A 25,022-nucleotide genomic window follows, 5' to 3' on the forward strand; every position below is an offset into this window, starting at 1 on the left:
TTATTATATTCTGCCTTCAAATCTATATACATTTTTATTGAGTTTGAACATAACATTCTGAATATAATTTAAAAAAAAAAGAATGGAATAGGAAATTTAAAATCTTTTTGCATCTTATGCTAATAATAGATGTTCACTATAATGATGTTATGATTTACAGATATAAGTGCTACAGTATGTGTTCTTTATTTAAAATAAGCAACTGTTTAATACCAACTCCAAACTTAATTCAATGTAAGAAACGAATACTCATTTTTTCTTCAACATCTGTCCTTTCCAATGTTGAACAGAATTCTTCAAAAGTTATCACCTGATCACCATCTTTATCTGCTTCCATAATTGTTCTGTCTGCAATGCTAGCCAACTGAAATATGAAGTATTTCATACATGAAAAGAATATCACATGTAATAAATTTGAGAAAAACAGCTGTAAAATAGTATTCTAAATAAAAAAGTTCATAATACAAATTAAATTCATTACTTCTTCAAAATAATATAAAATGGTAGATTTGTTTATAATGTTAGTTTGTAAGAGGTAGTTTGAAAAGGAATGCTCAATTTATTGCTTATACAAGTTATTAAAATAGAATTATGTTTCTGCATATTATTAAAAACTTTTATTTGATCATTTCTTTTTGAAATATTAACACTCTTTACACATTAATATAAAATGTTCTATAATGTCCACAACTCCTACAAACTATAGTCTGTTTATTCTAACCTTGACTTTGCTTCTGCAAGAAATAGTTCTCTCTAAGACTATATTGATTAGAAAAAATAGTATGTTTTAAAATTGTTTAACTCTCAATGGTAGTAATTAGAGGAATGAAACTTACAACTAAAGAAAAGGATATACATTTAACATTTTTGTATTTTAATCAATTTTGTTATCCATGATTGGTTGAACTGCTATATGCTCCATCCTACTTTGTTTTTGAAAGTAAACATGACCCGTGTTAGCGATATAAGTGAAGGGCTTAGAATGAGAGACCACAGAAATACATTTTTCCCAACAAACAGAAAAGACAACCAAATTTCTCAAAACTATAACAACTAATCTGTCCAGTTATTTTATCTGGATTTCCTTCCTGATTTTCACATAATTCAAAACTATTAACTATGCTGAAATAACAAAACAAAAAACCTTTCCTAAATATTGCCGCAGCTCTCTCTTCCCACCGTGTCGTTCATGGTGTAGGGGTTAGCATCTTTGCCTATTGAGCGAAGGTCTCTGGTTCGAACCTCATTGATGCAGGTTCTTTTTTTTGGTGGGTACGTTCTCCCAGTCTGAGAACACACCCCTATATTCAGGGGTACGCAGATGACACAGTAGTTCTGCTATCTCACAATAACCAAAAGGTCCTCCAGACTTACGCTAACAGTTTCCTACACGAAATCAACAAGTGGAGCATAGAAAATTGACTAATCATCAATCAAAATAAGTGCAGCTGTATCGTCTTTCCGAAAGGAAACCCTCTAAAAAAAAACCCACCATCAAATGGGCATCGCATTAAACATGTGGATCAATTAAAATATTTAGGGGTAATTCTAGACCTTAGGCTCACCTGGAAGGCTCACATACACTACCTATACGACAAGGCAACGAAGGCCATCCATTCCCTCAGGAGCATTGCAAGGAACATTTGGGGGCTTGACCATTGGAATGCCAAGTTAACTTACAAGGGGGCCATTGAGCCCATCCTGACTTACGGATGTGAAGAGTGGGGCTATGCTGTCCTTAAGGTGCATATTCACCGGAAACTCCTCTTGGCCCAGCATATGGCGGCTAATGTAGCAACCAAAGCCTATCGAACTACACCAATGGATGCCCTTGTCATCGCAGGACTCCCCCCTATTCAGCACGTCATCCTGAGCAGGTATATCAAAAACCTCCTCATAAAGCTCAACACTCCTGATAACGACAACATTCTGACTAACAGGGCAATCAATGAACTTAAGCTCCCAGAGGCCATCCACTCCATTGTTAAAAACATTAAGGACTATGGGATCGACAAAATGGTCGAAACTGACACCACCCACCCAGCTGCCATTAAGAGCTACAATAGCTACTTCAACCATTCCCCCCTACTAAGGGAGTCAACTTTTATACTGACGGCTCTAAAACTGACAACATGGTTGGCACTACTGTCTACCTCAACGACCCCAGCAAGAGGCACTACTGGCAATCAGTAGCCTCTCTCAACAATCACTGCACCATCAATCAGGCTGAGTCGTTGGCCATCCTGCACAGTCTAAAATACATCAAAACCAACATTCAGCATTTTAAACGAACCACCATCAACATCTTAAGTGACAGCCGCACAGCCCTCCACCAATTGAACAATGGCAATCGCCAGCTCCCCATCATCAACAACTGCCTCCAGATCATAGGAGAGATTGGTCAGATGGTTTCTATCAACCTGTACTGGGTAAGGGGACACACTGGGATTTACGGCAATGAAAAAGCTGATGCTCTTGCTAAGAAAGCCCATACAATCACTAGTAACTGCAGTTATGCTGCCATCCTCCCTCTCTGCCATCAAAAGCAAGCTTAACACCATCATTATGGATAACTGGCAAAAGGAATGGGACACGAGTACCACCAGGCGTCTAACTCACAAATTCCTGCCCAACATCAGCAAAAGGATGACACTTAACTTCTTCAACACCAATCATGCCATCACCCAGCTCTTGACAGCACATGGTAATTTCAGGGCTTATCTCCACCTTTTCTCAAAAAAAGGAAGCAGTACCTGCAATTGCGGAATAGAGGAAGACGAGGACCCATACCATGTAATCTTTACTTGTGCAAATCACAGGGCCCACAGGCCCCCTCTCAGGGAAGGCATCAGGCCGAGGGTCACCATTGGCCCTGCCCCCTTGAGGCCCTTCTCCACAACAAGAAAATCTTCTCAACCTTTAAGGCCTTTGTTGTAAAACTTCAACCGGCAGACTACCACAGGAACAACACACAAATCAACTAATGAAGCAGATCCTCCAACAGGACTCACATCCTTCATCGCATACATGTATATTTTCTACTTTTAACCAATTGTATAATTGCCACTTTATTGTCAAATTGTTTTTCTATCTATTGTTGTTTTACAATCGCGGCACCACCTTGTAACCAGGTATTGTATACTCTGTATTCTGTACATATTGTATTTTGTTTCTCTCTTATTCTCATCAATAAATGTGTTGTTGGCACTCATGATCCTACCCCTTCACCACATATCCTATTTCTCTTTCCATTTCACCTTCACCCCTCTCCTAAACCTCTCTTTCCCCCATTTCACCCTCGAGCGATACTACTGAGTAGTCTCGAGCTTTCACCCCTTTCCAGTAATGATGTAACGGTCTGAGAACACATGGTAATTTGTTAGTATTTACATATCTCTACCATGTCTCTGTAGTATATAACAGCAAGCTCTCAGGTTGAGAGTGGTTCTTGTTCTCGTACTGGAAGCTGCAGTAGTTGTGCATTGTCTGAGGTCTGAGTGAATAAATACCTTTGTGTTCCTAACGACTGGTTGCCATTTGTTCCTGCGACAGTTTGGTGGAGATGCTGAGTACTGCCTTCCACTTCCCCTTAGCATAGTGGAGATACCATCCCGTCCTCGACAAAGTCTACGGCTCATAGGGTTACCGCCGGAATACGGGCTGTATTCTCCTCCTGGACAGACATGACAAAAACCAATGGCCCAAGACCGCAAAAAGACCTTGGGGTGACCTCTGTCCCTTCAGTTATCCAGCACTAGAAATCCTTCTATGTTTGCTGGTGATGCTACCGTTGACCCAGAAGAGTGGCTGCAGGAATACGATCGAATAGCGACATTTACTGCTGGGATGACATGGCATGCATCGCCAATGCCTACTTCCTCACAGGTACCACTCAACAGTGGTATGAAAATAATGAAACAGGTCTTTGGTCGTGGCAATAGTTTAAGACCGAACTTCAAAAGGTGTTTGGGGATGACAAGCAGCAAGCCTGGCAAGCAGAGGAAGTTTTAAAGTGCAGGGCACAGAAACAGGGGGGAAGTACTCAATCGTACATTCAGGATATCTTAAGTTTGTGTCACAAAGTGAATCCTCACATGAAGGAAGCCGATAAGGTGTCTCACCTGATAAAAGGCATTGCTGAAGACGTGTCTCGGGCCCTGCTCACAAAGGACCTCACCACCATGACCAAGTTCATCAACTGGTGTTGCTACATCGAGGATATGCGACAGAAATGAGTCAGTCCACAGAAATTTGACGGTCTGCCAAATGTCGTTCCTATGGCTTCTTTGGACGAACAACCTGATATGGTCACTTTCATTCAGCAGATTGTAAGAGAAAAGGTTCAATGAATCTTGGGACCCCAGTGGGAGGATGCCAAACTGAGAGGGTCTTCACTCGACTTGCTTGTTAGAGAAGAGATTGAGAGAACCCTAGCCCCAATATCCCAGCCTGTGTCATCCTGGACAGCTACTCAGCCGAAACAGCGCCCTATCTATGCTGCCACTACCTGGTGACAGCTTCCAGTTGCTGAACCTCCAAAAAGAAAAACTGACTTGTGGAGAACAGATGATAACCGCCCTGTTTGTTTCCATTGCAGACGTCCCAGCCATGTTGTATGCTATTGCCGAGAGTGGAGGCAAATGCTTGATGCTTCTTGCATGAATAGAGAGGCACAGGCAGGGCAGCAGTTCCGCCAGCCATTCTCCAAGGACTACGTTTGGCCATCAGGGTCTCAAAGTTTTTCACCGTATGCCAAGGATGAAAGAGAACATTCACCAACTCGCCAACGCCTGAGATCACCATCACCATACCACCGTCTTAGTTGATCTCCCCATCTCAGAGCAGAGGAAAACTAAGTGGCATGACCTTTCTTGGGGGTAAGGCCGCTTGCGAAGAAAATCCTCCTTTGATGACTGTTGCCCGGATGACCAGGAATTACATGGACATTAGTATAGAGAACTACCCCGTGCATGCCCTTGTCGATTCTGGAGCGTCTTTTTCTGTTCTCTCCAAGGCATATCATTGGCAACTGCGGAAGACCATGTTCACTGACACCACAGACATCATACTGAAGGTAGCAGATGGAAATTTCATACATCCAGCCAGAAAATGTGTAGCACGAATCAGTATAAATGCGAAGTACCAACCATTTGAGTTTGTAGTTTTGCAGCATTGCAGTCATAATGTTATCCTTGGTTGGGATTTCCTGAAAGCCTCTCAAGCCATGATAGATTGTGGGCATTCTGCCCTCCTCTTGGAGGATGACCCTCAAACAAATGGGATAGAAGCAGACACGCTAGCCGAACCTTTCCATTTATGCACTTTCGAGGATTGTTTCATCCCTCCTTAGTCTTTAATGAGAATAGCTGTGTCATGCCTAGCCGCTCACAGTTCTTTTGAAGCAATAGTGAAGGGTAACAAACACTTACTGCTAGAGAAAGAGGTTGCCACCTCCTCTTCTATCATCTGATGACAGATGGCACGGGAGCATTGTGGTTTGCCAATGATACTTGCAAGCCTAAAACCCTTCCAAAGGGTATTGTAGCAGAGCAGTCACAGGGGAATGGCCTAACCGCCATTGACAAATGTGCTCCACCAGAGCCGATAACGATGGCCTCCCCTACGAATGTGAAGACAGAAGTCCAGCATGAGTGGAATGGGTCTACCGCCTTGACCCTGGACCAACGAATGCAACTTCGGGACGTTCTTTGTCACTTTTCGGAAACCTTCCAGTTCGGCAACAAGAGAGGTACTACAAAGATCAAGGTTAAACACCGTATTAACACAGGAGATCACTGACCAGTCAATGAGCATATAGAGTGTCCCCCACTGAATGCTGAATTATCCAGGAAGAAGTTCAGAAAATGCTGAGGGATAATGTAATTCAACCATCCGAGAACCCCTGGTCATAGCCGGTTGTCCTTGTGAGGAAGAAGCTAGCATTTTTGTGTCAACTACCGGCGAATGAATAAGATCACAAAAATGGATGTTTACCCTTTGCCATGCATTGACAATACCCTAGATTGCTTACGAGGAGCCAATTTTTTTCCCCAATGGACCTTTATTCAGGGTATTGGCAGATTGAGGTTGATGAACATGATCAAGAGAAAACCGCCATCATTACACCAGAGGGGTTATATAAATTTAAAGTCATGGCATTCGGTTTATGCAATGCGCCAGCTATGTTTGAGAGAATGATGGATAACTTGTTGCACCATCTAAAGTGAACTATGTGCTTATGTTATCTTGACAATATAGTCATGTTTTCCGAAACATTTGAAGATCATTTGGTGCAGTTAAAAGCCATTCTAGGCTGCATACAGGATGCAGGCCTCCGCCTGAATCCGAAAAAGTGTCTTTGGTGCTAACCAGATCAAGATTCTTGGACACCTTATATCAAGAGATAGGATACGACCAGACCCTGGGAAATTACGAGCAGTCACCGATTTCCCTACTCCAGCAAATGCACAGGATGTAAGAAGTTTCCTGGGTCTATGTTCCTATTACCGCCACTTTATTAAAAATTTCTACTGCAAAGTGCAACCATTACAGCAATTACTAAAAAAGGAGTCCACATTCACTTGGGGTCAACTAGAGGCTGATTCCTTTGCTACCTTAAAAAAAGCGCTTACTTCTAACCCTATATTAGAGTTGTACAATGAGAACACGCCAACAGAACTCCACACAGATGCCAGTGGTTACAGGATTGGGGGATCCTAATCCAAACACTAGATGGCGAAGAAAAGGTAATTGCTCATGCATCCCGGACACTTACCAAGGCAGAAAAGAATTATTCAACAACAGAAAGGAAATGTCTCGCAGTGATATGGGCAATCCACCAATTCCAGCCCTATCTCTTCGGTAAACCATTTGTTGTGGTAACAGATCATCACACATTATGCTGGCTGGCTAAACTAAAGGATCCCTTGGAAAGGCTCGTCAGATGGCCTTACGACTTCAAGAATACAATGTTTCCATCTGTTATAAGAGCAGACGAAAACATAAAGATGCAGACTACCTTTCGAGAAATCCCATAGAGACTGAAACTTCTACAGCAGCTGGCTTAGTTGCCACACTCACGAATGTTGCTGCTGATCAGAGGAAGGATCCAAAATTGGCAGCAGTAATTCGTGCTCTCAAGAGGTCTGAGCCTATCAAAAAAGAATTTGAACTTATCAATGGCATACTTTGTAAGAAAAATTATGACCTGACTGAAAAGAGACTGTTACCCGTGATCCCCAACCACTTGCGCCTGGACATCCTGCAACACTTCCACGATGTTCCTACGGCTGGTCACTTAGGGTTCACTAAAACCTACAACAGAATTCAAAAGCGCTTCTTTTGGCCGAGGCTATACCGTACAGTAAGGCATTATGTCTCCCATCGTCGGAAATGTCAGAGAAGGAAACAGGTACCCCAGAAACCTCCTGGTCGCCTTATGTCCATCCCACCAGCAATAGCATCCTTTCATCAAATTGGCATGGATTTACTTGGTCCACTCCCAAAAACTCTCAAAGGCAACAAATGGATTGTGGTCTGCACTGACTATTGCACACGATATGCCGCTACCAGGGCAGTGCCAACAGTTGAAGCCCGAGAAATAGCTTGATTCCTTATTGAAAAAATCCTGTTGAAGCATGGAGCCCCAAGAGTACTCATCACCGACAGAGAAAAAGTTTTCTAGTCCCATCTTGTGGCTGAACTTATTCGGTGCTGCCAGGTAACACACAGCATGATGACAGCATACCATCCGCAGACAAATGGCTTAACCGAATGCTTTAACAAGACATTAACCGATATGATGTCTATGTATGTCAATGTTGAGCAGAAAGACTGGGACTCAGTGTTGTCCTTCGTCACTTTTGCTTATAACACAGCAAAGCAGGACGTTACCAGATTCACTCCATTCTATTTACTCCACGGATGTGAAGACGAGACAACAATGGACAAGTTATTCCCATATCAAGCCAACGATCAACCCGATGATTACCTCGGCCACTTAGTTGCATGGCTGAGGAGTCGCGACAATTGGCTTGTGTATGTACATTGATGGCCCAGCAGAAAGATCAAGGACAGTACAACGCTGCTCATCAAACCATATCGTATAATCCTAGTGATCTTGTGTGGGTATTTACACCTGTGTGCAAGATGGGTCTGTCTGAAAAGCTTCTTAAGCATTACTTTGGTCCGTACAAATTCCTTGATGCTTTGAAGGTTACCTATGAAGTCGAGGATTTCGATCCTACATCCAAACGAAGGAAGCCAAAGGATACTGTTCATGTCCTCTGCATGAAGCCCTATTGTGATCCCCGTCTGCAAGACCCTGAATCTACCAGTGATGTCGATAATCTTGCCGTCAGTGCATCCCTAAACAACAGCAGGGCGCCATCTTTTGGGGGAAGGGTATAATGCCATGGCTCGGTCTTCCCACCATATTGTTCCTGGCATAGGGGTTAGCATCTTCGCCTATCGAGCAAAGGTCTCCAGTTCAAACCTCATTGATGCAGGTTCTTTTTTCTATGGGTATGTTCTCCCAGTCTGAGAACACATGGTAATTTGTTAGTATTTACATATCTCTACCATGTCTCTGTAGTATATAACAGCAAGCTCTCAGGTTGAGAGCGGTTCTTGTTCTCGTACTGCAAGCTGCAGTAGTTGTACATTGTCTGAGTGAATAAATACCTTTGTGTTCCTAACGACTGATTGCCATTTGTTCCCGTGACAATATATTCATGTGTTTTTTAAAATAATGCTTAATTCTTTTCCTAACAATAATCTAGATATACAATTCAAGATACACTTGAAGACATTATTAATGTATTTAGATCTAACTATACTTCTAATTGACTGAGGACCATACAGAAGACAAAGCATCTTTCATATATGGAAAAGAATATTATGTTCCTAGTTTGAAATAATTTTAAAATAATAATAAATCTATCATCTGAGAAGAATTTCAAGTTAACATTTTTTAATTATTAATTAATTAATTAACAGAATTGTATTTTTGAAGATGTATTAAATGTTTTAACATGTCGTTTTATCTGTCAGAGCTAATAAAAGTAGAATTTCTACTAAATGTATCCTTAATTTATTTATAAAACCACTGAACACTAGTAATTGGTTGTGGGTTCATACCTTACTAACAGGTTGACATGTACATTTTATGGGTTTTCTTTGTATCTAACAGCTAAATAGGGATCAGTTTCCCATAAAAAGTACTCCCAAGAAGTACTCTTGGGAGAACTTTTTATGGGAAACTGATCCCTATCTGACAGATTGTCCCATATGTTGCATTGCTTTTTTCCAGTAATCCAATCTTAAATGATTTTTTCAAAATAACACAGTTGTTTAAATTTTGAATATGTTCTAGTAAACATATGTTAAAATTTGGAATAAACTACATGAGGAATACAAAACTTGTTTTGTATGTTTATGTATATGTATCTCAAAGTTTATCAACTGGGCAGCCAGAAAAATTGTCCAGGTGAGGCACCTAACAAAAACATCCTGGGGAAACACTGAAATGTTTTTAAAAACAAAATTTGCATACATAAAACTTTAATCTGAGTATATGTTTTTACTGCAATATAATTGGCACAAAATAATAATAATAACAATCCTAAAAAAATTTTTTTTATGAGAATGTCATCCCAAAGTTAAAGCTTACATTATTCCAATTGAAAATAAAATTATAGAATTTTATGAATTTACAAATTCTATTACTGAAATCACATAAGATTCATCAATATATGTATTAATAAAATAACCAATTAATGGAATATGTATAGATTTATTACAGTGGTGCCTCGTATAACGTACTTAATCTGTTCCAGGTGCACGTCCGTTAAGTGAAAAGTTTCTATGGGAAAAATATGAAACGCATTCTCCCATAGAAATACATGTTAAAACATATAATTCGTTCCACAGCATAGAATAACCGTACCATAAAAAAATTAAAATGGAGCAGTCACCAATTATGCCGGGTAGTAAGATGTTGTGAGAAGGTAGAGGATCACTTTATTCACACATTCATACAGATACAGACTTTTTACACATTGCAGCAGGTCTCTTTTTATTGTTTTTTAATCGGAGTCAGATTCAGGAGAGGCTACCGAAGCTTGCAGGGTCAACTCCTCTTGTTCCATCCTATATTTTTTGGCAGCTTGCTTCTTGAAAAATATGTCCAAGGTGGTCTGTTTCTTTCCCTTCTTCAACACCTGTCAGAAATGACAGGCAAGGGTGTCATTGTAGAGATCATTGATACTGCTGGCCTCAGCTCTGTTTGGACAATGAGTGTTGGTAAACTTTTGAACCTCTCCCCATTCGACAAGGAAGTTTTTGTCAATTTTCATTCCTTCTGATGATTTCTTGCATTGTTTCAATTGAAATCACTTCTCTGTTTTTTTTAAAAGCCATGATTTGCACAACACTTGAATAAATGTAAATACCCTGCACTGAGGTGATGTATGTAATAAACAAGGGAGCAAGCCTAATCCCAACGGGAGCTCTGTACTTCAGATATACTGATAATATATTCTAATAATACTAATATATTATAAAAATAGCAGATTGTCATTGGCAACGGCAAAAGAGTGAAAACATCATTCGCACTTGTTCGTAGAAAGTCCATCAGTCGCTCACGTAACTACCGAATGGAAAGTCTGTTGTCCGCAGCCAGTCCGTTGATCGAGTCACATAACGGCCAAACAGAAAGTTCGTTATTCGCAGTGTCCATTGTTCGAGGCGTACGTTATACGAGCCATCACTGTATTTAATAAAAATTTAAGCAATAAAAGTAAACATTTTAAGTGATTACATCTTAACTTAGTCTGCATTATTTGAAGTTCCAGATTTCTCTAATAAAATTATATAATTAGGCCTATTAATAAAGTCTTTGCAGTTTTAAACACCATTAATCTACTTTAAAACAAAATATCTAAAGGACATACTATACATTAATTTACCTGCTCTTCAGAAATGTTTGCACCAACCATCATGTGTAAAACAGCTAATAATTCATCTCTTGAAATCTTATTATCATCATCAAGGTCATACATCTTAAATGCAACTATTTAAATTAAAAGAAACATAATTTAAATATTTGTACGTACGTGTGTTGTGTATATATATATAAAGTACAGCTAGAAACTTACATCGCAATTTTTCCAGTCGGTTGTTAAGTTTATTTTCTTTATTTTTTTTAATTGGACGAAATTTGGATAACACTCTCATAAACTGCCGAAAATTTATACGGTCATCATCATAAGCTTCAGAAAAAAAGGCATGAACAATACGATCTCCTAAGGGATTAATTGCTAATTCTGGAATGCGAAGAAAATCTTCTCGACTAAAAACAATTTTTTTAATATTAATTACATATATATTCATAATTTTATATATATTACTCAATAAGTCTGATTAAATGTATATATTTTACCACATGATTATAACTTTGTAATTAAACAAAAAAATAAACACACACACAATACATCATTACTTATTTATACATTTTATATAATATTTTGTAGTTTTATTGATTTTAAATATATTAAATTTTTTAATATAAAAGTCTGTGAAGATATCTTATCTTTGGTAAAATTTATTTTATATCTATGTATATAATTAATAATTTCAGAATATATACAGGTCTTTAAAATGTTCAGAATTTTTAATTTAATTACAAAATTTGTTTCTTCTGATCAATTTACAAAAATATTTAACATTGTTTTGAATCCCTTTTATAATCAAATAGATTTTTGTCTTTACTAAAATTAATTCTAAAGAAACAAACTGATTTTTTATACTAATTATTGAAAATTTATAATCTTAAAGCAACTATTCTTACTTCTCTAAGCAAGCATCTTTTGACACATTCCAGAGTTGCAAAAAGTCTACATATAACCTACACTACATATATTTTTTTTTTTATCAAGCTGAACTTTTCTTTAAGTACTTAAATAATTTTCATTAAACATATTGAAACATGTAGGTTTTATAGAAACATATTTAATACTTCTTAGTGAGATACTTGATTATGAAGAGAAATGTTGTAAATTTCTAATATTTATAGGAAATTACCATCAATCAAATTCAAGTGATTTGTCAACTATAATTATCCATAACTAAGTACAGTACTTACTATGCTTAAAAACATTTTAAATATATGTAAATAAATTTAATGAAATCAAAAGAAAATACTGAGAAAGATATAACAAAATCATATGTCTGGCTGCTAATTTTTGATAATGAGAAGAGAGGCGAGTCCTACGAGTAGAGCGGAAGAGACATTGATCACAAACAAACAATTAAATGATAATAACAAGAAGTGTTGCAGTGCCTGTGAGCACCAGGTTAAGAATTAACATAAATTAATATATCAATATATAACTTTCCTATTTTTAAAATAAACTGTAATTCAACAATTAAATTAGAATATAAATTATATATATAAATATATACATAATATATAAAAAATATTTTCTTACCTTAATGTACCATTATCTCCTTTGTCTAAATTTGTAAATCGGCTATACAATCTTTCAATCTGACTTGGTGAAACTATATATATATATATAAAAAAAATAAAGTTTTTTTAGAGAACTTCTGAACTCTAAAAACAAAAACACTTTTATAATGTAATAAATACTAAAGATTTTGGTTAAAATAATTGGTAATTATCATGATAAGTTATTTTAAAATTTTCTAATTTTAATTTAAGGATGAAAAAGAATTTGATTGATTACATTATAAATGACTTTAATGGCCATGAATACCCATGAATACTTTAATCTTATAAATTTCCATAATAATGATTATCTGTGTTCAGTTATCACCATCGTCATATTAAAAACATAAAATTTTATTGTATATAAAATAACTGCACAGAAAATTATTACTCTCCAAATAGCAACTATTGATATTAATACATTCAACTCAATAATCTAATATTATATTCTGTTGCATGTGTAACTTTTAATAAATGTATTAGTGTACTCTAAGTTTGATTTTTCCATGCTTGTTTTATAAACATTTTTATATCAATAGTTACAATTATCCATTCCAGTTTTGAGTTAAAGTCAAATACTAGGAAAATAAGTTATATCTGCTTAAAGAATACGTGGTAATAAGTATTCTTTAAATCACAAAAGCACCCGTTCTTCATTCAACTACTTGTTTTATTTGTAATATTTGTAACTTCTAAAATATTAAAATTTAACTACGCAAAACTGGATATACATTAATAAACACTGCATAAATAACCAAGATCCAGCAAAAAGAAATTATGAGAAAGCAAATATTTTTATCCTTGTTCAACAGTCATCACCAGACTAATGATGATGTCCGTTAAACATGGTAGAGGTAAGAAACAATCATGTGCAAAACAACCTATGATTAAACAATGTTTTATTGAATTTTTAAAAGTTTTTTTTTAATTTAATTCAGCAATAATATTTTTACCCTTTAAAATAGTATAATTACTATAAAATATTCTGTTGGAATTTTTCTTCATAGCATATTATAAATACACTATCTTTATTACTAAATGAATTAAAAAATTAAAAATCAATTTTATATTTGCTCACTGATTTTTCAAAATTTCTTATATAGGCCTAGATGCTGTTATTTTGTCATCCTAAATAATTTAACTAATTTGAAAGTCAATACTGCATTAATAAAAAGAAGCTTGCATAACATATAAGTCATCATAATATTAATAATTCTTATTTAATGCGAGTACTTTCAATACAGTTTAAATTATACATAATTCGGAATAAATTTAATGATAAAAATGTCAAAATTTTGAAGTTATATTATTATTTCAATAAAAATATTTATTCAAATTATTATTTTTAATTTTTACAAGTCATTGGAATTAGTTAAAAACTAAATTATCTAAGAAAGTTATCTGAACACATGCATAATACTGTAGTTCAAAGTTAGAAAAACAGTATGCAAATCAAAGAACTTAAAATTTTAGAGGTTTTCCAAAACCAAAAAGTTTAAAAATTTGAAGCATATTTTTATGTTTTTCTTACATTCTTCATTATAGCTATAAAATTCCTATATAGAAAAATTCTATTTTGTTAACAAAACCAGTACTGATCATCTGAATCTTTCTAGTTTATTCAAGCCAGCAATACAAACTATGTTGACTTAGTAATGATCTATTTATTTCATCCATCATTTAATTTTGTTTTCATTGATATAAACATTTTATAATCAGTTATTGACATTTAATAAAAGTGTAAATTGTAAAACTGCCAACTGTAAAATTTACTTGGTCATTATGATATCTGTCATTCTTTATTGCTATTGAGAACACATGAATAGCAAAAATAAAATGAAGTAAATTCAGACAAAATATATTATTATTTCCTTCCTATATAATGTTTCATATAAAGGTAACCTGTCAAAAAATATTTTAAAAAATTTTAAATACAAGTTTTTTAATACATTTACAGTAAGAATATTATCACAAATATAATAATGTACTTAAAAATGATATAATATATTTAATAACAATCTTTTAATGTAACTAATTAGCAAATTAATTTATAAATTGCTGGATTATCACTAAACAATATGCTATATGAATGTAACAAATATCTAACAATTAACTTTGTAATACAAACTGCTATAGATTATAAAACAGCTGATATTTCAATTAAACATTTATTCCAACAATATAAAATTATCAAAATAAATAACATAAAAGAAAGCAGTTTATTTTTTGAACTTTTTATAAATTTTCAGAATAAATGTTAATAATTTTTCTGAAACTCATTTTTAAAATAATGTAATTTATATAGGCTAATTGGATATGTTGTAATAAACATGAAATAGTCATTTAGTCTTTGCAGAACAAAAGGAATTTAATTGTGTAATCTATTTTGCTAAATGATTACATTAACCAATGTTAAATTAACACAACAGCTATATATTAAATAATTAAATTTTGTGTTTATTAAGAATTTACCAAAAACTAATATAATCACTATAATATATAAATTATAGCCTGATACAAAAAAAACAATTGAATTAATGAAATATTGTCAATTATGTTACTAAACTATTTTTTTTTATTATTTTTCTCTAACAATGTGAAAACATTATTGTTCCGGACTATAATAAATATATTCCTATTTAATTAATACAAATTTAATCAAATGCTTAACATGTTAAGGCACAGTGTAAGTATTATTCAATATTATTATGAAGAAAACAGTTTTTAAGGAAAAAGTTTAATTAATGGAGAAACATTTTTGGACCTTTATTTGGACCAACTTCAGCTCTCAGTAATATTTGAAACAAATGCAGGATACATGCAGTGTTCCCAAATGTTTTTATATTTAAAAATTTTAAATGTTATGTTAAAAAAATTTTACATAACATTTACGTAAAAGTTTGAAAACCTTGAGGATCACCACATGTATGCTGCATTCATTAATTAAATAGGTATATTCTCCTGAAAATGTACAGAATGGTAACAAACCTTAGAAATTTCTGGTATTATTTGGTTCTAATGATGATAAAACATCCATAATAAAAAAAAAAAAAAACTTTTTTCCTACAAGGAAACACAGAAAAAAAAATTTTGTTTCATTCTACAAGTCGACCCCCCTATAACACTGTTGATTATTCTGTTTTATATAAATTCCATGTTGTACGAGTCACTTAGATTTTACAAATACGTGTGCCGAGCTGTGAACGGCTCACGTATTTGTAAAATCTAAGTGACTCGTACAACATGGAATTCATATAAAACGGGGGGGGGTCGACTGACAGTAGACCCCCCTATAACACTAGATAATTCCATGTTATATGAATTCCATGTTGTATGAGTCACTTAGATTTTACAAATATGTGAGCCGTTCACAGCTTGGCACACGTATTTGTAAATTCTAAGTGACTTGTACAACATGGAATTCATATAACAAGGAATTATCTACAGTGTTATAGGGGGGGTCTACTGTACTTGAATCCAAAAGTTTCTTTTATAGTTTATTTTGCAAGAATATATTATTTTTGATTTTCATTACACTACTGCTATCAAATGTACAGTACTTTACATTAGGATAAATTAACATATTAAATCCATGTTAGTTTCTATCATTAATAAATCATTGATATACAGTCGACCCCCCTATAACATTGTTGATAATTCCGTTTCATATGAATTCCATGTTGTACGAGTCACTTAGATTTTACAAATACGTGTGCCTGTCTGAACCTACTCTAGATATGATATACGACCACCCTCTATCTCCCCACCCCTTTGACCTTTAACCACCAATATTTAATAGTATCAATCCCCCTAATACACAAATCTTCCTGCAAAATTTCAGAAATTTTTAACAAAAAGAACAAGAGTTATTAAGCTTCAAAGTGGGTGAAGAAAATCATGCACCACACATATGCTAACATCCTAAGATTTTTGCATTTTGACATTTCAAGGTCCCCAGTCCAAAATGTAAAAATCTTTTTTAACCAATTGCTATACTTTACCCCTGTTATACATAACATTAGCCAGGAAAGCAAAAAATAAAATCAAATTATATCTGAAAATGGTTATACACACTACATTTTAAAGAGTAATTAATTTTTTCAATAAACTATAGTCAACTTTTATATTGTTACTTATAAAACTTGAAAATTACAATAATTTTAATACTTTCTAAGTTTCATAAGCAATAATAATGTAAAAGTTGACTACAGTTTATTGAACAAATTAATTATTGATGTTGTCGAAACCGTGTTGTATTTGCTTATTGTGTACTGGCACAATGAAGAATGAACTAACTAAATAAAAGATTCAACTAGCCCAGTGTTGAGAAAAACGTCACTTCATTGTGCCAGTACACAAAAATTAATTATTCTTAAAAATGTAATGTGTATAACTATTTTCAGATATCATCACAGTTACTGAAAAGTTTTTTCAATTCAACAATAATGAGAAAGATTCCCTCACAAGCTTCTTACATGACTGACCAACATGAGAAATGATGGCACTTCAAGAGTTTAATGGTAAGTTTCTGTAGTACTTTATGAAGTTCAGTCTGTATAAGAGTACATTATATTGAGGTTTGACTGTACTTAGTTTTTTTATATTAAAAATCAATACCACATAAATATTATGTTGTTTATTTAATTTTTTAAAAATGAATTGTGTATGTATTAAAAAGTTATCTGGAAGAAGCATTAAAATTATAATACAAAAATTCTAGCACTTCAAACCAAAAATCTAATCATGCTAAGTGTCAAAATCTAACAGATCTTTTAGTTTTTGTAGTCTCTAGAAAATACCATTTAATTATATTTAAACTACTCAGAAATAGAACAAAAATCGTTAAATTGAAATTAAAATAAAGTTCTGTTTTCCTTTCATTCTTATAATTTAGTACTTGTATTCTGAGACAAAGCTGAAAAAGATATAAAAGTTTCTCAAATTTTTCATTCAACATTCTGCATTGTTATGCATGCATTGCATAGTCAGGGGTGGACAACCTTTTAAAAGTGTGCATGCCAAAATAATAAAATCTGTGATGTAGAATTTTCTCACTTGTCAATTGAAATTTTTGGGAGCATATTATTATATGGTGTCTTAAGTATTGAGTGCCATCTCACAGTTGATATTGACCAAATGCAATCTCTCATTGTGCCAACTATATACTGTATTATATAGTTGACACAAAGAGATTGCACTTGGTTAATACTAATTGTGGCTATTTTAGGGGAGATAGATGACAGAATGAGATAGTTCCGTGGTAATTTTGCTATACACGAGAATACTTATGCTGTACAAATTTTATCAGTTATAATACCGTGTTTCCCCGAAAATAAGACATCCGCAGAAAATAAGACCTAGCACAGATTTTGCTGAATTGCGAAATAAAGTGCGAAATGAATTGCGAAATAATAAATTTTAAGACCTCCCCCTGAAAGTAAGACCTAGCAAAGTTTTTTTTAGTCGTAACAGTCATCGACAGATGGTTGAAAGTGGCCGTTGGCTTTTTGAAAGTACAGCCACTGATTGGTTAACAGACAATTACGCCACGCGGCATGATTTGCATAAGACTATGGCTTGGGAATCACAGATTTGCATAACGTTACGGCTAGTGATGACTAATTGGTCGGCCGGGAATCACGCCACATGACATTTGCATAGTGCTACGGTTTAGTAAGCACTAATTGGTCATCGAGTCCGATGTTAATGCTATAAAAAGGCGACAGTTCGACACACCGGATATACGTCACTCTCGTCTAAGTTCGACTTGGGAATTTTTTTGTTCAATAATAAATATGAATTCTTCTTCCTGGAAAAAATAAGACATTCCCTGAAAATAAGACCTAGCGCCTTTTTCAGAGCAAAAATTAATATAAGACACTGTCTTATTTTCGGGGAAACACGGTACATCATTTTTCCTTGAAAAGAGCATTTGTGTAAACAAAAGTGAATCTGCTATAGCTTGGATGATAAATCTTGGGAAAGTAGGGAGAACTGGAGGCTTGATCTATGGATTTAATAAATCAGTCACATAGATTTTTACTTTGACAGATACAGTTTTCTTGAGTGTCTTAGGATTTGGAGTTCAAGTTCCAAGCAAGTTTAATGGAGCCCTGACAAAAGGTTTAAAAAAACCAGTAAACAGGTAGTATTCTATATAAAAAAGTTTTTATATAGAATACTACAAATAAAAAAGTTATTTATAGAATACTATATCATCTTGTCATCCTATCTTTCCTAAAATACACACAGTATTGACCAAGTGCAATCTCTCATCATGCCAAGCATGAAACTCTATAATGACTACCTGGTGAATGATGCAACTGAATGGAATAAAACTGATACGTCAATATATACCACAGATAGAAGTCTTGAAAACAGGAAGTTTCATCTTTCTATTACTTATTATCACTAAAAAGATTAAAAATGCAATAAAGAAACAAACATCATCATTTTGTATCACAATACTCAATGAAATTGAGTATTATGATACAAAATAAGCAAAATGATAATGTTTGTTCCTTTGGTGAAGATGTATCACCAAGTTTTATCACAATACAAGTTGGAGAAGATGTTGAATATTCAATTTTTAAAGAGAGTCCTGGGTCACATACCAGAAAAAGCCATTAGCATACTATGTTTGGCACATGTGCCGAGGGTTGCCCACTCCTAGTCTAGGTGTTAAAACTTTTCCCAACGAAGAAAACAGATGTTCCATTGCAGCACTTCTGGCAAGAGTAGGGCTGCATTTTAAAACCTATTCTTTACATGCTGATAGTTGTGTGACACACAAACTAACATTATTGCTTTCTAAATTTCTAGTTTTCATAAAAATTCCTGCCAACTATTTAAATTTAAGAAGCAGAATAATAAGTAATAGCTGAAAGCAAGTACAAAACAAAATAAAAATATATTTAAATAACAAGCCATGTATTTTCTTGAACATGTGTATGGCAAAGCATAGCAAAACATCATTGGTTATTTTTGTTGAGTTTGACTGTTATGAATGGGCAATATAAAAATTTCAAAACACTATAATGCTCAAAAATGAGTAAAAAAAAGTTGAACCAAATTTGCTGACTTTGACAAAAGTTACATCAACCTTCATAGAAATCAATATATTTACTCTGATTAATATATTAACACAATATATAATTACTCAAAGGCAACATTATTGTAAATTAAAAGAAAAAACTATAGTATAGGGAGGTTGAAACTAAATATTAATTAATAGTTTAATTAATAAATTATAACTATTAATTAACTATATTGATATTAGTTAATTAGTAGTTAATTACTGCCCATCTCTAATAGGAATACTGCCAAAAATACTTTGAATCCTCATTTAAAAGTTGAAAATACGTTTGACAACTGTTTATAAAATGATCAATGGTAACAATAGATAAAAAATATATCATTGCAGCATTAATTACAAGTAAAATTTTTAATTATATAAAGAAAACATTTTTTATTTTAAATTATAGCATAATTTATTCATAATCAAAATAGTATTTTTTTTTAACCTAATATTTTGTAATATGTTCTTTAACTCAATTCTTGACAAAAATTGCATTACAATATTTCAAAACAGCAGTTAAGAAAATTGTAATGAAAAAGAATTTCACTCTCTGTATGTTACTATCAGCATTATTTTAGTTTCTTAATTTTTTAACATTAATGCAAGTTCATATATCAACATACCCTAACATTTACCATTGTTATAAAAATTGACATGCTTATTTATTACATAATATATTTATATATCAAATGTATCATTATAATGAGATGTTAAGACAACAGTTAATTGTCATCTTATATTAATTTATATTTTTAATTGCAGAACTATTAATTTATTTTATATTAATTCTAAAATAAAACTGCAAATAATACTCAAAATAAAATTACTCTTTTGTTCAATGTAAGATTTTATTTGTAATATTAAATCTTATAAGTTAAGTTTTATATTTCAATGCCTTACTTTCAGTAAACTATTGTATCATTTCTACTTGGAAATTTAATATTTCATGCATTATTTTATCATAATTATATATTTTCACTGTCTTATAAGTGATGCTAAGGTATAATACATGCTGATTAATCAGCAGAAATCAATATTTAATCTCTTAATTTCTAATAATAATTCTGATACATAGAGTTTTTGGTCAATAATCAGAAGTTAAAAAATTCAAAGAAAAAGATTTTATCCAAGTTTTAAAAATATGACACAAGTAAAATAAACATTTTTAAATAATAGTTTTAAAGTTTTTTCAGACTATAAATCATTTACTAAGTGAACTTTATTTAATGGATTACTTAAATTTTAAAGATACAACTTTTAAAATACTACTAGAAAAAATTATTTATAGATTCATATATAAATTTAGTAAAATAAGCTATTCATTATTTAATACTTTTCTCCAATTATCACTGTAAAAAGAAACCTAAAGAACAGTGAAAGTTTAATTTGAAACTTATGATAAACATCATAATCATAATTCTTTTAATAGTACAGAGATTTGCATGTTAAAAATTAGTCAGCTCAAACTGGTCATATTCTAACTCATATTTTAAAAATCTGAATTTTTATAATAATTTAGGAGGAAAACTAAATAAGTTTTCAATAAAACTTAAGTAACATTAAATTTATATTATTAATATAAAATTAAGTTTTAGAAATGTAATATTTCTAAAAAGTCTGCAATAAAATCAGCAACATTCACACAATTACAACAGATGATATGCTATTTGATAAGATATGGAATGAAATAATTTAAGAAATTAAATTACACATCTTCATATAATTTGCTGATAAAGCATATATAATAAATTACATATATTTAACTAAACAGTACATATAATAGTGACGGTTGTTTGTAAATACTATAACCATTCAAATTAGNTAGTCTTACTGTCTTTTTATTGTTTATAAAAGTATATCATCAGTTTGCTCCTTTTTTAACAAAGGTTTTATCTTCAAACCATCTACTATCAGTCCTTAACCAGAATTAAAAAAAGATTTAAAAGAACACTGCAACTTGTTAGAACGAAAGTCTGCAATAAAATCAGCAACATTCACACAATTACAACAGATGATATGCTATTTGATAAGATATGGAATGAAATAATTTAAGAAATTAAATTACACATCTTCATATAATTTGCTGATAAAGCATATATAATAAATTACATATATTTAACTAAACAGTACATATAATAGTGACAGTTGTTTGTAAATACTATAACCATTCAAATTAGACTACAAATATATAAAACAACCTCACAATAAGCCATCTATTTATCTATTATTATTATTAATTATTTTATTTTCTGCTTTATTTGATTTATTACCTGTCCTCAAATACAAACACAACCTTTATGTAAAAGCAGTGTTTATTTTGTTTATATGAAGTATAAAAAGAAGTAGTTGAGAAGTTATGTCATTTTCAACATAAAGTAATTCTTCTTTATTCTTTCTTGGAACAAAAAAGGGGAATTCTATAAGGAAAGAAATGGCTCATGTTTACATTGAACCAGACTTGAATGACCAACAAGGTTTACAAACTATTGGCTTTCTGTACATTAATAAAAAGAGCACACATGCACTGCACAAGCAATAAGGACAGAAATATAGAACTTGAAGGTATATGGAAATAACAACTTCACCAGAATACAGAAAACAAGACAGATTTTCCATCACAACAGAAGACAACATCAATGTGATAATTATAAGAAATTCACATTCTCTAAGATAATGGCACTAATATATAAATTGGCCAAGAAACAACATTTAAAATCATTTACAAACGCAATACAGTCGACCCCCCTATAAGATAGAGATACGTTCCATTCTCTAGGAATCCGATTTCTTACGAATCCTTCCAATCACAACCCGACACGTGTCAAGTTTACGGACTACGGCTGTTTGAAAGATTTTCTTCCATAAAATTAATCGATTCTAGACTAATCCGACTCAACATTTCCAAAATACGTATATATTTTTTGGGAATAATCCGTATAAACTACGCTATAAACAAAAAATTGTAGGATTACTTACCGAGTGTCACCATTCGACATTGCCATTGCTCAACATTGTTTTCGTCGCGGAACAGCTCAGCAAAGAGCGGCCGATTTCTAACAACTTATTTTTCTGTGAAAACTTCGTAGAACTTCGGAGACATCATTAATATAAATAATTTTAATCGCCGTTGAATAAGAAATGTTTCTTTCACAAGAAATGTATAAAATTACAGTACTGTATTAGACTTACGGTACCTAATTTACATACTGACAGACGATAGTTAGCGTAAAAATCTCCGTAGCGTGGCGCCACGCTAGACGGCGGAAATTATATATTTAATTATAACAAAGTTACAATAAGTTAATATATAATTATATATACAGTACCTAATTTATATATAATTAATATATAATTATATGTACAGTACCTAATTTATATATAATTTATATAATACTGTCCAGACGATAGAAATCTCTCCGTAGCGTGGCGCTACGGACGGCGGGAAAGTAGTTCGGCTTCCCGATGACGTTTGAGGTGTTTATAGGGAACTTTTACTATTTTTTACGGATACCGGTAGCAATTTTTTCGTAGTTTTATAGGAATCGTAATTATAGGGGGGTCGACTGTATACAAGATCCTAAGGAATCTGGACACACAAAACAGATTTATACATGACACCAGCCAGAATCAGAAGTGCCAATATGATAACAGCATACATACATTACACAAAGAAGAACTTTGTACAAAGGTTACAAGAGCACAAATATGATGCACCCAACAGTGGATGAATACAGTATTAGCTAACTTCATAAGCATAGAGGACACAGTTCTGTAGGAGAATGCTAAAGTTATGTTACATCACATCCTCAGTTCGGTGTTTCATGGGAGAAAAAATAGAGATTTATAAACAAAAAATAAAAAGTTTGCCTAAACTATGGAGATACTGACTCTTTTGTGATGAAACTTTGACAGATAGAATGGGACTGTAAGCATAAAGATGATCATCATTTTATTTTGTTTTATTTCTTGATTATTTTATGTTTACATTTTAGAAGTTAGTTATTTTAAAATTTTCAATTCATTCCATTGCAACATTCTATTTGCTCATATTTGATTTCCTATGGTGTATTAATGGCCAACATGGGGCTTGTGGAGCTAGGTCAAATAAACATAAATGTTAACTTTATTGTACTGTACATATCACCAAATGAACATTAGAAGAGTTAAGAAGGATTGGATGAGTTCTATGAAACGTATTTGGACAAGGACAAATATCCAGCGTTTTACAAACATGCTCTGTCTATGGTTTCACTATTTGGAAACACTTATGTGTGTGAACAACTTTTTAGTCGCATGAAGTACATCAAATCACAAGTGAGAACACGAATTACTGATGCTCATTTGGAAAACTTTGTGTGTAGTGACATCAGTTGAGATCAATTTTGATGCACTTAGTTCTGTAAAACAAAGTCAGATGTCTCACTTTTAAATATTTTTAAATTGTCTAATAAATATGTTTCTTGGTTATTAAATAAATGATTCTCGGTTATGTTTTATTTTCTTCAAAAAATAAATATACCTATTTTTTTTTTTTACATTAAACCAGGCAAGTGTTTGACCACAATCTCACCTACTGGAAAGCAACGATGTGGTTGAAGCTGTAGCACGCTTGCTTGTTTACTTTAATTAACAAAAAAAAAATTAGGTGCGTGGCCCGGCAGGAAATATTATTTCTGAAATTTGGCGTGCCTGCTAAAAAGGTTGGCCAACCCTGAATTAGACTGAAAACATCAAGAAGTTGAAGTTTAAATAAAGAATCACTATTTGTAAGTTTTGTGTTGTACAAAACAGTATTGAACAGCAAGACATTTAGCTCTCATTTAGCAAGACAATGTTTTAATCTGTTTAGTGGTGCCAGATCCTATAATAGAATATTGGCATCTATGTATAGTCTTACTGTCTTTTTATTGTTTATAAAAGTATATCATCAGTTTGCTCCTTTTTTAACAAAGGTTTTATCTTCAAACCATCTACTATCAGTCCTTAACCAGAATTAAAAAAAGATTTAAAAGAACACTGCAACTTGTTAGAACGATCTTCATTACTTAAAATTTATATTATAATACTGAAAAAAAAAAGGAAGTTTCTTTTTAAATAAAAGCATCTAATTTACAAAATAAAAAAAATAATTGTACATGATGAAATTTACACCTGAAATTTAGACAGCTAACAAACTTAAAAACTATTTTTCATTTCAAGTATAAATATGCAAACGTAACATTTCAATAACCAAATATGCGAGTGCCCAGTTTCGACCATACGGAGGCAGCGGCGGCCTTATCCTTTGCGAGGCTCCGGGCGGCAGATATTTGCGAGGCCCTTGGCAGCAGATCTTTGCGAGGCCCTTGTCCTTTGCGCAAAGTATGTGAATTGAAATAGTAGGCACTTATTAATATTAATATATACTGTACTATAAATTAAATTTATTTCATTGTT

At 32.9% G+C, this 25,022-nt stretch overlaps 1 protein-coding gene across 1 annotated transcript in view; it reads right to left on the minus strand.

Annotated features, from left to right (window-relative positions):
* LOC111623840 (calcineurin B homologous protein 1-like) overlaps nt 1-25,022 on the minus strand; it is a 26,866-nt gene continuing 1,844 nt past the window's right edge. The window contains exons 2-5 of the mRNA XM_023366557.1: nt 12,489-12,561; nt 11,157-11,350; nt 10,968-11,071; nt 1-364 (exon numbers count right to left, since the gene is read on the minus strand). Coding sequence (XP_023222325.1) covers nt 230-364; nt 10,968-11,071; nt 11,157-11,350; nt 12,489-12,561 — 506 coding nt within the window. The 3' untranslated portion in view covers nt 1-229. The remainder of the gene's footprint in view (nt 365-10,967; nt 11,072-11,156; nt 11,351-12,488; nt 12,562-25,022) is intronic.

The sequence above is a fragment of the Centruroides sculpturatus genome, unplaced genomic scaffold (assembly GCF_000671375.1).
Source record: "Centruroides sculpturatus isolate CEXI.00-Female unplaced genomic scaffold, Cexi_2.0 scaffold162, whole genome shotgun sequence".
In the NCBI taxonomy this organism is placed as follows: Eukaryota; Metazoa; Arthropoda; class Arachnida; order Scorpiones; family Buthidae; genus Centruroides; species Centruroides sculpturatus.